Source organism: Glandiceps talaboti, chromosome 1 (genome assembly GCF_964340395.1).
Source record: "Glandiceps talaboti chromosome 1, keGlaTala1.1, whole genome shotgun sequence".
Taxonomy (NCBI): Eukaryota; Metazoa; Hemichordata; class Enteropneusta; family Spengelidae; genus Glandiceps; species Glandiceps talaboti.
In genome coordinates this window covers 26,110,978-26,126,110 of record NC_135549.1, presented here as the reverse complement: position 1 = coordinate 26,126,110, position 15,133 = coordinate 26,110,978, and the positions used below count along the sequence as shown (strand labels likewise).

Here is a 15,133-nt window from a genome sequence, read left to right as displayed (position 1 = left end):
AAGTACTAGTTAGGTGACGATTATTTTAGTACTTTGAAGTTCTTGACAAAATTTCAGCTACACCAAAATATTAGGATATTGAATTTGAAAACTATATCACTTGTTAAACCATACATGTCTATGTAATTCTAACATGCCGTGCCAAGTTTTATTAAACCTGCACTAGCTGCAACTAGTAAAATTACTAACCAAAGATATATTCTCTAAAGTTGGTCATTTATTTACGTACCTGTTAATTAGTGGTCAATATTATCTGTAGTCAGTGTAGTGGCAAGTTTAAATCTTCAGCGAAAACTCACTTTTGAATATGCCACTGTATTAAAACTGTACTAATTGTAACTGGAGTATCACATTTCGATCAGACAACCACAATTTGTTCACTGAAAATTGTAATAATTAGACAATTGTACATGTTAGACAGTGGTCGATATTACCCATAAGCAGGTTGAAAGTGATCGCCATTGAGGGCACTGATTTTTGGATGCAGACCCAACTGAATTATCCTATACATCAACAAAAAATATGTTTACTCACATGTAATGTATTACTGTTGACTCATGAGATTACAGTAGGTTATTATATCTAATAAAACATTTTCAAAAACACATCCCGGTTGCACCTATTGCAGCTTGGATCAGCCAATTCATGTATTTTACTCCCCCTATTTGTAACACGTTCCGTTTGTAACTGCGTGCCTGTCATTGGTTGTACCTATTGGTTAGCTTATAAATTAGTGTAGTTTAAACCATTCATGACTATTTGCTATAATAGCTCTAATTTGATATAATTTGGGCCATGCCATTGTTAAAGCATTATAATTAAAAGTAAAATGAAGGGAAATAGTATCTTGATAACTTTTTCTTGCAGGTCACCTACCAATTTGTTTTTGGTTATCAGTATTCAAGCCATGTATATATGACTTATTTCATGATAGATAGCATTCATACACAAAATTTATCCAAAACTGTAGCATCTTAGTTTATTTTAGGTTTGATTGTGTGAAAATAGTTGTTTTGTTTGTCAAAGTATCCAGTCAGATTTATTTCTGCTTTTAGCACACTGGTATCAACTTAAGAATGATTTTGGGTGATTTACTCAACATTGAAATCTTGTAAAGAAGGCCGACTGCACTTACATGGTATTGTATCACCTAAATCCTGTGACAGTTGATATCAGTAATCAATACATTGTGTTATATATATAAGGGTAGAAGTAAAACTGACTGGACTTTCCCAACAGTAAAGTAGTTGCATAACATCTTTTTCCTGGGAGAGAGAGAGAGAGAGAGAGAGAGAGAGAGAGAGAGAGAGAGAGAGAGAGAGAGAGAGAGAGAGAGAGAGAGAGAGAGAGAGAGAGAGAGAGAGAGAGAGAGAGAGAGAGAGAGAGAGAGAGAGAGAGAGAGAGAGAGAGAGAGAGAGAGAGAGAGAGAGAGCGTGTCTAGTCTCTGTATTAGTTTGGAGACTATTTCAGTATAATGGACTATAATGAATGTCCTGATAACAACGCAGAACACATTTCTGCAAGAGTGGTGGGAAATTATGTACTACTTAGTTTGCCAATCCATTAATACCTCGACGGAACAATAAAATATCACCGATGGCGTTGTAGCACAACTGTACTGTAGCGTTTAAAAAATGTGTAATACATGGTGAGCAATTCTAGGTATAGGTGGCCATTTGCAAATTTACATACATTTTTTGAATGATTATTAAATTGTCTATTAATCTGTTATCTTTGCAATATATGTGATCATTTGGCTGTTGCTATGGGTGTGGTCTTGTTGCTAGGCACATTTGCATATATTTTTGAATGCTTATTCATCTGTCTATCAATTCCTGTTATCTTTGCAATATACGTGATTATTTGGCTGTTGCTATGGGCGTGTTGCTGGGCAATTTACATGCATTTTTGAATATTTATTCAATTGTCTATAATCCCCGGGGTTATCTTTGAGAAATACTTCACCTTTTGACTGTTGCTATGGGCGTGGTCTTGTTGCTAGGCAAATCTTCATACGTTTTTTGAATGTTTATTCAATTGTCTATTAATCCTAGTGTTTATCTCTGTGCAATGCATTTGGCTGTTGCTATGGGCGTGGTCATGGTTGCTAAGGATATTTGCATACATTTTTGAATGTCTACTCACCTGCCTACCAGATGATGTTATTTGACCAAAATATTCTATTTGGTTCTTTGCTAAGGGTGTGGTCATGGTTGCTAGGGCCAATTCTATCAAAATGTTTTGAAGAAAATCTGCAGAATAACACTTCTAGAAATTCACATTTTTACACCTAATTTACATATCACTAAGAAGATCATTATCTGCTTAATATTTCTTCACCATACACCATAAGATGCATCGTCATTAAATTTCAGCCCAATCTGCTGGGTAGTTTTGGAATTAAGGATTTTTTTTACCAAAAAGACACATTTTTAGCCCTAATTTTCATATTACTGATGGGATCATCATGTCATGAATAAATCTTAATTTGCACCCCCTACAGAACGTTCCCACTAAATTTCAGGCCAATCTACCCAGTAGTTTTGACCAAAAATCACATTTTTTCACCCAAAACGCACATCTCTGATGCGATCATTTTCGTTTGAACAATTTTCCACCTACACACCCTAAGTAATGTCCCCACCAAATGCCAAGCCAATCGGTCTGGAAGTTTCTGACTTTAAGTCATTCACACACACAGACACTACCCGATGCCTATAGCACTACTGAACCTAGTTCAGTTGTGCTAAAAATCAATGAATAATCAAACTATAATCATCAAACTATAAATTCCTGCAAAGATTTATTACACAGAAATTGACGCGTTACATCAAATTTTACACTGCAGTAAGTATAGAAAAAAGTGGTCGTCGCGGAAACATTCAAATATTGTGATCATATTATAAAACAGAACAACTTCCTGTTGACATGGTACTTCCTAAATGGAAACTATTTTGTTTCAATATGTATGTATGTGGGAGTCTTCATGATGGCTTTCAAAATGGTTAAAATTATAAACTTTTGGTGTAATCGCTACTCTGAATTCTTTTTTCATGATGTTTATACAACTATAGAATATGTACGGTTATAATGTTACAATAATTGAGGAAGTACAGAATAAAGAGAAAGTCGTACACTAAACTTACAAAACATACAACATATTCGGATACAGCAATTGACAGCTTTTAGACAGTACCATGAAACCTAGGTGATCTCAATTCAATTAAAATATGATGAAGGAGACAGTCTGAATCATATCATTTACAATAATACATGTCTACTGTGCTTTTTAAAGTGGCCATATGGATGAGGATTTGGGTATTTTATTTGGCATTTTGTGTAAAACAATTTTACCATGGCTTCCTACTTGAAAATATGTGAAACAACATTAGCAAAGTTTGTATTTGTAACTTAATACATAGCAAAAAGCTAAAAAAAAGAATTATGCAAAAAGTTTGATATTGTACATACTATAACAAACATTTTACATATTTATTATGCTTTTCGAATTTCTTGAGTTACAAACAAGGACTTGGCATATGTTGTTTGACATTGATTTTTCAAGTAGGAAGCCATGATAAAATTGTTTTACAAATTAAAAATCCAAAATAAATACCCAATCCTCATCTATATGACCACTTTAAAGTAGACATTGTAAACACAGTGGACCTTCTCCTTAACTTTCAATCCTGGGTCACTACATTTAGTACGATCTTACTAAGATGTGAGATCATTCTGGGCCAACTGTTTCAATAGCTCTGTCAGGAAATCATATTTCACGCCGAGATTTGAATCCTAATCTGAACTAAGTCTGTAAGTGTTTCCTTTTGTATACAACCAACGACAGACAAGCATTAACAAATGGTTACAAACAAGGAAAGTAAACAACTGAATTGGATTAATAACACTTGACACAACATGTTAGAAGTACAGAAATGTGCAATACATTTCATGATTTGATGAGAGGTTTATGGTCTCTTTATGTGGACATGGAATTAATAGAGAACTTGGTTTGTTTCGAGTGTGAGCAGTTGTGTACAATTGCTCTTATCAAATGATAGATTGTAATGATTTTCTCTGTACTTCTAACATGCTGTGCCAAGTGTGATTAATCCGATTCAGTTGTTAGCTTTCCCCCTTTTGTAACAAGTTCCGTTTGTCAATGCTTGCCTGTCGCCAGTTATATACAAAAGGAAAAACTTAAACACCCAGTTCAGATTAGATGTGAAACACAATTTTCTGGCAAAGCTGTAGAAACAGTTGGCCCAGGACAAAAGAATGATTTCATATCTTATATTTATAAAGATAATACTAATGTGATGACCAAGGATTGAAACATGGGTCTTTAAGAAAAGCTTGTCAATACTTGTTTGTCACTGGTTGTATATGTATATGTTGGACATTTGCCAAGTAGACATTGTACACAAAGTGGACCTTCTCCTTGACCAGTATTCTAAAATCTTGATAGACAAACTACACTGCTGTATGTATGATTTCTCAACTCAACTCAGCCTTAGATTTTATCGGTACAGATTAAACCTTCACTGCAGGCTTAGAACTAAATCTTCCAGACATGAATACCACCTTACTTGGAATATTTACAAAAGCATAAGTATATTGTGTCCAGTTCTCGAATATTTTCATAAGTAAGGTTTTTCAATAAATTCTACATAAAAGTCAAAATAACTATTTCGTAAAATGATTACAAATTGCATGAAAAAGTGAAACTTTTCTGTACAAAACATCTGGCAGTGGAGGTTATAGGTCAACTGCCAAAGTATTTCTTTCTTTACAATTATCAACGATGTCAAAGGTCAAAGGTCAATTGAACTGCTTAGGTCATATTTCTACTTTGGTTTTCTTTACAATTATTGTGATGTTAAATGCATATCAACACACAAACAAAACAATGAAAACTAAAACTGATAAAATAGTAACTGTCTTAGGTTTGCGAACAAAAACCTGCATTTCAACTTTAAAACTGAGAAAAACAATTTGATATTAATACTTCCTTTAGGATGAGCAGTGACTCCTCTTTACAAAAGTATCTCTTATGTCTGTATGCTTGCATAATGATAGCTGCCACTGGAAACAAATTTGACAGGAGATGGGTGATAATGTGACTGCTTGGTTTACGAAAGACACATGCATTTCATCACTATAGCAGTGGTTTGACTGTGTTTACTATTCATATCTAGATTAATTTAACCTTCTGATTTGCGGGATAGTGATACAAAAATAGTGTTAGCCTTAGGTCAGCAACTCGTATCAAATATTTATATATGCATCTCTTAACTGAATTGTCCTGGTCAATGTGGGAAATCTGGAACACTAACACTAGGAGAATATTATAGTATGTGTATACAAATGTAACTATTACTGAGAATAAAAGATTGTAACTGTTATACAAATTGAAGTTTTGCGTCAATACAGTTGAATACTGTAACATCTCATTTTTCCCCCTTTTTATCATTCATTCATTCATTGATTTAAAAGCAAATCATGCATAAACAGAAACAGGTCAAATATTACAAGGGGTGAGATTCTATGTCTGTGTACAGTACAGCTGGGTGTGTGTGTGGGGAGGGAGGGAGGGAGGGGGGGGGTTCTGTTTCGATTGTCAATGCTAGATAACTTACCACTTAACAGGACAAGCTGAAGTCAGCAACGTCATCAACCCTGGCAATAAGTGAAAATATGGCAAGCAGCTTTTGCCAAAGACAGCCATTTTTACAAAATATGATTGCGTCATAAGAATGTGTCTTACATAACAATAGCCAGATAATCTTATATTTGAATCCTCAACTTTGAATGACCACATTCATTTCAAAAGAACTGTTCCAAGTATTCACACCACAGAACATGTACTATTTCAAAAATGAATAATAAAAACAAATGTCTCACTTGACCATTATAAAAAAATATATATACATACATCTGTGCTGTTTGTTTGGACAATTTGAAAGAAGCTGCTGGGTCATTTTGAATTTGTACAATTTCAATGACACGCAAACAAAGTACATGTTTGTGAGACACACACGTACACAGCTTTTAATTGTGGCCAGCAACAGCTGCAACGACAAAAATTGTTCAATAAATAGTCAATGAACTCTTGGAATAAAATTGGCAGAATAGTTATCTACTGAGCCTGTTCTAATGTGACCACCTCTACGGCATGTGTAGCAACGGGAACATCTGAGTGGTCCATTTCGCTGGCTTGGGTAGTGTTTGGCACCATGGCAACTTGCGGCACACCTTCTTGCCTTTGTTGATGTTGCTGCTGTTCTTGTGATTGCTCCTGGTGGGCTTGGTGTTGTTGATGTTGCTGCTGTTGATGCTGCTGCTGCTGCTGTTGTTGTTGCTGCTGTTGATGATGGTGCTGTTGTTGTTGTTGCTGCTGTTGTTGCTGCTGCTGTTGTTGTTGTTGTGAGTTTGCAATGCTTGTGACAACAGTCTGGTACATGGAGACTGGGATAGTAACCATACCCCCTATAAATCCAATTAGAGAGATATAAAGATATGATTCTACGTACAAATTTCTATGTACCTAGTACCCAAAAATTACAGAGTTTATAAAAAAAAATGGACATACCCTAACTTGATAAATATACAAGTGTTTACTGACCAGAGGTAAAGGTACTTTGTGGAAATTGTAGACTTATGTTTGATATGCCTTGAATTTGGTTACATGTAGGTTTAAAGGCCCATGATTCAATCCCAGGTTCTTACATTAGCATTATCTTATCAGTGGAGTCGTAAGAATTACATGGGATCATTCTTTTGTTGGGATCACCATTTCTAAAACTTTAGACAATTATTGTTCTCATTCAAATCTAATCTAACATGGGCCTGTTAAGACTATTCTATGTAATACTCTATTCTGGTTTATATTAGAAAGATGAAAGATTGCACATTATGGCTACTACATGTAGGGGTGCTGTTTTGAGGCAGATTTTACACCATAAATGAGGCATACAATGATACAGAAAGCAAAATGACCTTATCCCAGCATTTTACAACATGCATTCAAGATCAAGTACATATATATGTAGTTCCGATTTTACTTTTTCAATACTTTATCAGGGAACTCATGAACTTGTTCAGGTACATATGTCTGTGATTTGCTTGGCCATTCCACAAGAAGCTATAAACAAACGTGTAACGCCTGAGTCATATAACAATCTTAAAAAGAAATATGTAAAAATGTCTGATTAATTTACATCATGTGATATTGTTTGATATCTAATACCATGTTGCTCCTGACAACAAACCACTGTGACTTGGTTTGTATGTGAATGTACCATGTGAAAATCAGAGACAAAGATGCAGTTGAATAATGAACATCGTCAAGACATCACCACACTGACAGTTACAGTATTGGTAGAAATACAATTCAACACCAAAGTGCCTCCAAGTTTTAAATCCTCAGATTATGAGTCGTAGACCTACCTTGCGAGGTGGCATCATGAATGCCTGCTAACGCCCCTACAGCCGCCGCTGCATCACCAGACAACATGATCTGACCTCCTTCTGAGAGAGTGGCTTCAGCTAATGTCGCTACAGCTTCAGCCGCTGCAGCACCGTTGATATCGACAGCTACTGGTGTGGCCTGGGGTGCCTGCGGTAAAGCAACTTCACTTTGTGTGGCTGCAGCAACCTCTGCTAGGGTGGCGACGGCCTGGGTGGCTTCTGCCTGGGAATTACTGTTGTGGTGCTGCCAAGTGAAATGTTGTATTGATTTGTCACACTTATGTTGTATAAGATAAAATAGAATGAATAAATGTACATGTGCACCACTGTCTGTCTATTTTCTTCATTGCACAGGGAGAACTATTCTGATCACTCCTTGATAAGATGGCTGATAAGATCATTATTGCAAAGGACATATTGTCAATTGCCTATATTTTCTGTGAAGTTCTACTGTATGGTAGATCTGTGTAAGGTGAAAATCTTACCAAAAAGTGTGTTACTACCTATATTTTCCTTTATTTAGCATGTGACTAGCCTGTGAAGAAGGCATAAAATACATCGATATGAAATTCACTGACTCTACCAACAATAGCAGATGTAGTGTCAACAAGCTAAGACAGACACAAACTAAAACTATTACTGTTGATAAAGTGAATCAATGGCCATTGATGTAATTACATTCACAGTATATCTGCACTACTCTGGTAGCGTTTTTTCTTCTCAAGTGGTGACACACTCCATCTCATTTCTGGGGACTTTAATTACACGGTGATAATATCCACATAACAAAAGCACTGCTATCACCAACTTAATGTGTAATCGACTACATGCAACAACAATAGTTTTAGTTTGTGTCTATCTTACTTTTGTGATAGTATGTTTGCCATGGTAATGTACAGTAAATACAACATACCTGTGTAAGTCGTACTTGGTGGGCCACTGCCACATCTGCCGACGTAAGTGTTGCCACTGACGTTCCTGGGTCGACTTGTATAAGTGAGACAGTACCATCTGGGTTATTGATAGTTTGTAAAACTGTGTGTGGTTGAACTATGTGTTGTGTTGTCGTCTGCTGAGTGGTTCCAGGATCATCAGCAAACTCTATCAGCAGGTCTTCTCTGCCATGGTGTTTGTAGCAGTTCTTCACAATGGTTCTCAGAGCATGTGTCCATGACACCTGTTTTGTTACAAGACGACAAAGATGGGGCAATTATGTTGAACTTCACGGTACTAACAGGTGTACAGTGAGTCACTTGATGTAAAGTGTTACTGATACTGAAGTTATTTTGTTTAACTAATAACACAACAACATCTGTTTGTCACAGTGCAAAGATATGGTTTAACACCTGACCATGGATGCCAATGTCATCTTTAAACCATTATGTGAGTGGAGGTCTAAATCGTAGCAATACTGTATAGGAACTGGACTACTGACACCATACATTTGTAGATGGGATAACAGGTCATGGACCAGTATTGTTGATAAAAAAAAGTCACAACACGATGGAAACAGAGGTAAATAAAATAAGGGCATCTGGCTGTTTTCGACACATAAGATTTGAATCAGATTGTCCATTCATATGCTGCAAAGATAGTCTTCTTTGAGCACATAGTCGTCTTCAAGTACTAATAGTTATAGCATTTGTTAACTCTCTAATGAACCAAAACCATAAGTGGTAAGACAATGGTATCTGTATCATGATTATGGTACAATTGTGCATAGAGTGCAGCTGATATTGAAGTTATATTCTATATGAGTCTTGTTAGTACTACAAACCACACATTAAAAATGTGCCACTGACCAGAAAAATAACCCATGACTGATTCTTTCACAAGTTCATAATATTGAACTGAACTGAAATTGTACAAGGAGTGCTATATTTGGTTCCAGACACTCATACTTACTTTTTGTTTCTGTTCCTCACTCCTAGCATCACTTCTGACATTAGCCCATGGTAAATCTGATGGCCACCATACAGGTCTACATGATTCTTTACCCCAGCCTGGCTTTCCTCTGCCAGTAGAATACTTCAACATCATTGGAATGAATGCACGTAGTTGTGCTTGTGTCATTTTGTCTACAGGTGTTGGAATTCCATCAATGACCAATGGTGGTAGTTCATGAAGATTAGAATTTTCAGGTTGTGGTGCTGGGGCCTGCTGTGCTAATGCATTTTCCAGTTCTGACATAATCACATTGCGACAATTGCGTACCTAGTAGTGGAGAATAAGAAGACGATTTGTATTACTAATAATAATGTGTGTAACTATTACCAATAATAAGCTTTCCACAACAGAATATGAACACGGAACACTCCCACATGGAATGTGCAGACACAATCACAAACATCCTCCAACCTTAGTAAATACATGTACAATCAAGTCAGACACCCTGACAGGGATCACACTTTGGAAAACAAAGTCAGTGTTGCCATTTTCAACAGTAAACTACACATGTATGATGTAAGGGTAAATCTTGTCATACCATTCACATAGAGTTACTAACACCATTGAGTCACACACACACACACACACTATAATTATTACAATTTCAGTGTGCCCTGTTTTCTGAAGATTCTCAAATCCTAAACTGTATTCACCATACAAAGACCAGTATGTGAATGTACGATACATCAATGAGGCTCATGTTTCTTTCTTGCTACTTTTGTAGTGTGTTTTTTTTCTCTACAGTATTTACGGTAATAATCTGTTGTACATCACTCAAAGTAGACGACTTTATTTATCATAAATAGTTTTAGTGATGGTTTTTTTTTCAAAAAAAGTCCAGGTAAGGACTACCACTTTTGGTGTAATCAACATGCAGAAGAGAACCTACACTCCCATATATACAAGGAAATCCTGTAAAAGTTAACTTTCAAACTATTTTACATTTCACTGGACCAATCCAACGTTAATTAAACAAGTTTGAATTTTGCTGCAATGGTAATGAATGGAATGAGCTAGCAACTGATCTGCTACCTGCATTCTTACATCTAACAACATTAAATCATGAAAGCACATGCAGCAAAAGCTGTTGCAGTTTACACTGCAGTGAAACTCAGTAAACTTGTTTCAGTTTGAGTGACACACCGACAGTGACATTCAGTATGTGTACTTACCACACTCTCAAGAGGAGCTGCACCGAACACTTTAAATGAAGCATTTGGTTTGCCAGGTGAGCAGACAATAACACAGGCTTGCTGACCAACACGGGTTGTGTACTCATCAATAGTAGCCTTCAGTTTCCTGTAACAGACAATGTTATGACAGGTACATGTAACTCTATAAACTCTTCTATCATCTTGATATTATTAACAGGTGTATCAATAGTATACATCTATTTACAACACACTGAGGTATGTTAGGGTCCCGAAATAAGACATCTTCCGTCTCGCTGCAGATCGCGCGAGATCCCATGAGAACCATTGAGTGTACAGCAACCATGTTAGGGTGGGTCAAGCGTAAAGTACGCATAAAAGTCCTCAACACTCACTGCCCAAAATGGCAAAGTGAGCGTCAAACTGTGCATAGAAATGCTCAATGCTCCTACATGTGAAAGACTACTACACTACACCACAAACAAGTAAGAAACTATACTCACTGACACCTTGACAAAGTGAGCATTGAGCACTTTCACATGCAGTTCCATGCTCAGTTTGCCATTTCAACAAAGTGAGCGTTGAGCACTTTTATGCTCACTTTGTCAATTTTGGGACCCTTAGATACCTGACTCATTAGTATTTCACTGTCAAATGCTTGATTAAGGATCAAAACAGTTGAACATTTATAAAGTTGTCTTTAATATACCTGTATGTACATTTTGTATGTCTTTCACCCAAACATGCATTACAAGTACTGTCTACTTTGTAAAACATCATTCACTTTGACAACATGACTTTGGTTTAGCTGAGGTATGGTTCTAAACAATACCAACAGTACTACATGTATATGTTGGCAGAGGTCCACGGCAAAGACTACTGAACAATGCAAAGACTACAAATTGGCTGTAGTTCAGGACACATACACTACTAAACATTGTATCAACACTACAAACTTAGCAGCAGTCCAGGACTACTAAACATTATATCTAGACTTCCAAATTAGCAGTAGTCCAGGACACATAGACTACTAAATATTCTATCTAGACTTCCAAATTAGCAGTAGTCTAGGACACATAGACTAATAAATATTCTATCTAGACTACCAAATTAGCAGTAGTCTAGGACACATAGACTAATAAATATTCTATCTAGACTACCAAATTAGCAGTAGTCTAGGACACATAGACTAATAAATATTCTATCAAGACTACCAAATTCATAAAAGATCGTGATCTAGTTGGACCAAAGAAAATCAATAGAAAACTGTGTCTGAAACAATTCACTTGGCTAAATCTGACTACCAATCCCAGAAGTTAAAATTCAAATCCTGGCTATTCAGGATGTTACAAATAAATTATCATTAGACTGTCAGAAAATACGATGATACATACCTTAACAATCTGGTTTGCTGTCTCTTTCTAATGGATGGATTTGTTTCAAACGAATGGGGTCGCTTCCTCTTTTTACCTGTTGCTATGGCAGCAGCTGCAGCAACTCCTATAGGCCCTGTAGATGATAGACATAGAAACAGAGCTAAAGTTATGTTTTGAAGAATGGTTTTGAAATATCTCAAAATTTATAAAAATGTACTGTCAGTGTTTTAGGGTGTCAACATTACTCCTAAAAAGCCAGTTTTATAATATTTTTGTTTTTGCAATATTGTAGTTTTGGATGCATTCAAATTGGCTCTGTAAAGTCATATTTAAAATTTGTGAAACTAAGAACTTGTACATACTTATGGACGATCGCACAATGTCACACAAGCTCAATGAACAAACATCGTTCATTTAGGACAACCCCCCCCCCCCCCCCCCCCCCCAATGAACATTCACAAGACCACGTGCGACATCACATGTTTATATATACGATGCAAACCATGATCAAAATTAGGTTAGGTTAGAAGTGCAAAAATGAAGTTCAGCAATCGCATTGACGCCAGATCCCCCCCCCCCCCTAAATGAATGAAGTTCACTTGGTGAGCTTGTGTGACGTCGTGCGGTCATCCCTTAGATTATAATTTCACAGATAACATAAATTCAGCAAGCTCAGTTTACACAATTATGAGCGAATACAGACACAGGCATTGGTCATTCTTGCAAGCCATACGCATATTTTTCCACTGACACATCAAAAATCTATCTGCTACAAGTACATACATGTATACATATATATACAATAATATATATTGTACATTAAGCTGACCTCATGTTGTACATGTATATATTTATAACTTTATAACTGAAATGGTAAAATTTGTTCCTGAAACAATTGCACGGCAAATATCTAAATTTATTTCATTGAAAGCATCATAGCTGCCCAAATATTCATACATAAAATATTTAACGCCCTCTTTACAATTACACCCCAGCTGTTGAGAGAACCATCTCACTAGACTAGCAGACAACAGTACTTTACCCATATACATGAAATGATATACATGTGCAAACTGTTTCTATGACTGTGTCCTTACCTGCAGCTGCCAGCTGAGCCGTCACATCGTCTGTACAACTAGAACTCAGCAAGTCTGTGTCATCAAACGGCGTACTCTCCGGCGATGACGGTTCACTCACGTCATCCGACATCATAATAGTTGCAGACATCATTTATACACTACATACAAAAAATAGATCAAATGATTTTATTTCATACAGTTTAGGAGAGCCTTGTGGCAAATTCTCTCCATTAACTAAAATATTTACATTTCTAAAAATGATTGACAGGAATAGTGTGTCCTGTGTGCAGATGTGATCACTCATTTTATGTGTATAATTTTGCAAGTACATGTAAGTGTGTACAGGTTTGACATTTTCCTGTTTAAGGTACACGGGGAAGAATCGCCTTGACTATTTACGACGTAATCCGACACAGCACCACAGGGTAAAGGACCAATGATCAATTTTGTACTCGCGATTTTCCGGATTTCTAATATTATTTTCTGTATATTTCAAATAAAGTTTGAAATACTGTTTCCTCTCACTGTTTTTTTTCTATTTCCTACCTGATATCAATGTCTTATCTGAGTTTATCAGCTTTGCATTAATTAGTAGCTTGCTAGAACAAACTCACTATTTGCCCAAATTAACGCATTATGCCGTGAGTGTAAACATCTACTGATCCGACTAAATGGTAATTACCATTACTAGGCATTAGTCGTATCAGTAGATGTTTACACTCACGGTATAATGCGTTAATTTGGGCAAATAGTGAGTTTGTTCTAGCAAGCTACTAATTAATGCAAATCTGATAAACTCAGATAAGACATTGATATCAGGTAGGAAATAAAAAAAACAGTAAGAGGAAACAGTATTTAAAACTTTATTTGAAATATACAGAAAATAATATTAGAAATTGTATAGAATCCGGAAAATCGCGAGTACAAAATTGATCATTGGTCCTTTACCCTGTGACAGCACGAAGTGTTTTGGACTTTGAACTTATTTGCATATGTCAAATTGTCCATGCTCACGTCCCACCACGGCCAGTCAAAGAGGAGGAACATTTTAGTCCAATATTCATGCTCCTTTACCAAAATATACTCAAGAATTGTCATTCCTGACAAAAAAAATCTTATTTACTGCACTAATGTTTCAAAATTCCCGCGATGTCATAACCAATGCACTATCGGGCGATCCGTTATGCAGAGACCTACTTCCGCATTCCACTCCATTATCATGGCGCCACCCGTAACATCTCATGAATATTTATTAAAAACGTCATCTTCGGCTTCGTTCGGCAAGATTTTTTCACGTTCGGACTAATCCTTTGACCCAACTTTGCGTGTTAGCGGGAAGTACCCGGATGATAACGTAGTTCTATGGTAATTCTTCAGACTCTGACCTATCGATGTTTGGCACTCGCTTTTCAATCGGATCACTCGTTACAGATTTACGTGATTTCGCCTGGGACTTGAAAATGACATCGTTTGGACTCAAAAATGCACCATTTTCATAGTTTTTACTAAGAATTAATTGGAAATTCATCTATTTTCTATAAAACATCGATAGAGTATGTTGTTTTGAATGTGTCTAGGTCATAGTTCAGGGTGTACGGCAAATACATTTACAGGAAACGCTCGCCGAAATTTTCGCCGATTTTTTCCCCAAATCTTGACCAAATTTGACGTTTTTGTAAAGAAAATCGCTTCTACCAAGCAATTATTTTTTCATACATCGATTCACTAGGTATTTTTAAGTCTGTATTCGAAGTTTCATGAAAATTAAACGGCAAATTTCGATATGAGTGGCATGTGAAGTCAACAATGTATGTTAGTAATTGTTACAGATCTAAGGGCCTGCAATCGGCAGCGGTCGGCCAGCGGTTCTTCCCCGTCTACCTTAAAGGCCTATCTTGGATAAATATGAAAACTTGATAATGAAACTGTTGTCTGATAGAGCTATAGAAAAAGCTGGTCCTGAGCAAACAACTGACCACATCATGCACATGACTCCACTAATAAGACAGGGCCCATGTGAGAACATCAGACTGAATCAATGGGCCTTCAGCTGTGGGAATGTCTTTGTGACACCAACAATTTGTGCTTTTACCAACTACAAGTACTACTG

General features: G+C 36.4%; 1 protein-coding gene across 1 annotated transcript; it reads right to left on the bottom strand.

Moving 5' to 3' along the window:
- Positions 1 to 6,116: 6,116 nt before the first annotated feature.
- On the bottom strand, positions 6,117 to 13,171 carry LOC144435092 (DNA-binding protein P3A2-like). Its single transcript, XM_078123653.1, has 7 exons — positions 13,042 to 13,171; positions 11,963 to 12,077; positions 10,590 to 10,716; positions 9,376 to 9,684; positions 8,399 to 8,647; positions 7,450 to 7,747; positions 6,117 to 6,489 (listed from the first exon to the last, which is right to left on the bottom strand). The coding sequence occupies exons 1-7, from the start codon at positions 13,169 to 13,171 to the stop codon at positions 6,140 to 6,142; spliced, it is 1,578 nt and encodes a 525-aa protein (XP_077979779.1). The 3' UTR covers positions 6,117 to 6,139.
- Between the last annotated feature and the right edge of the window lie 1,962 nt (positions 13,172 to 15,133).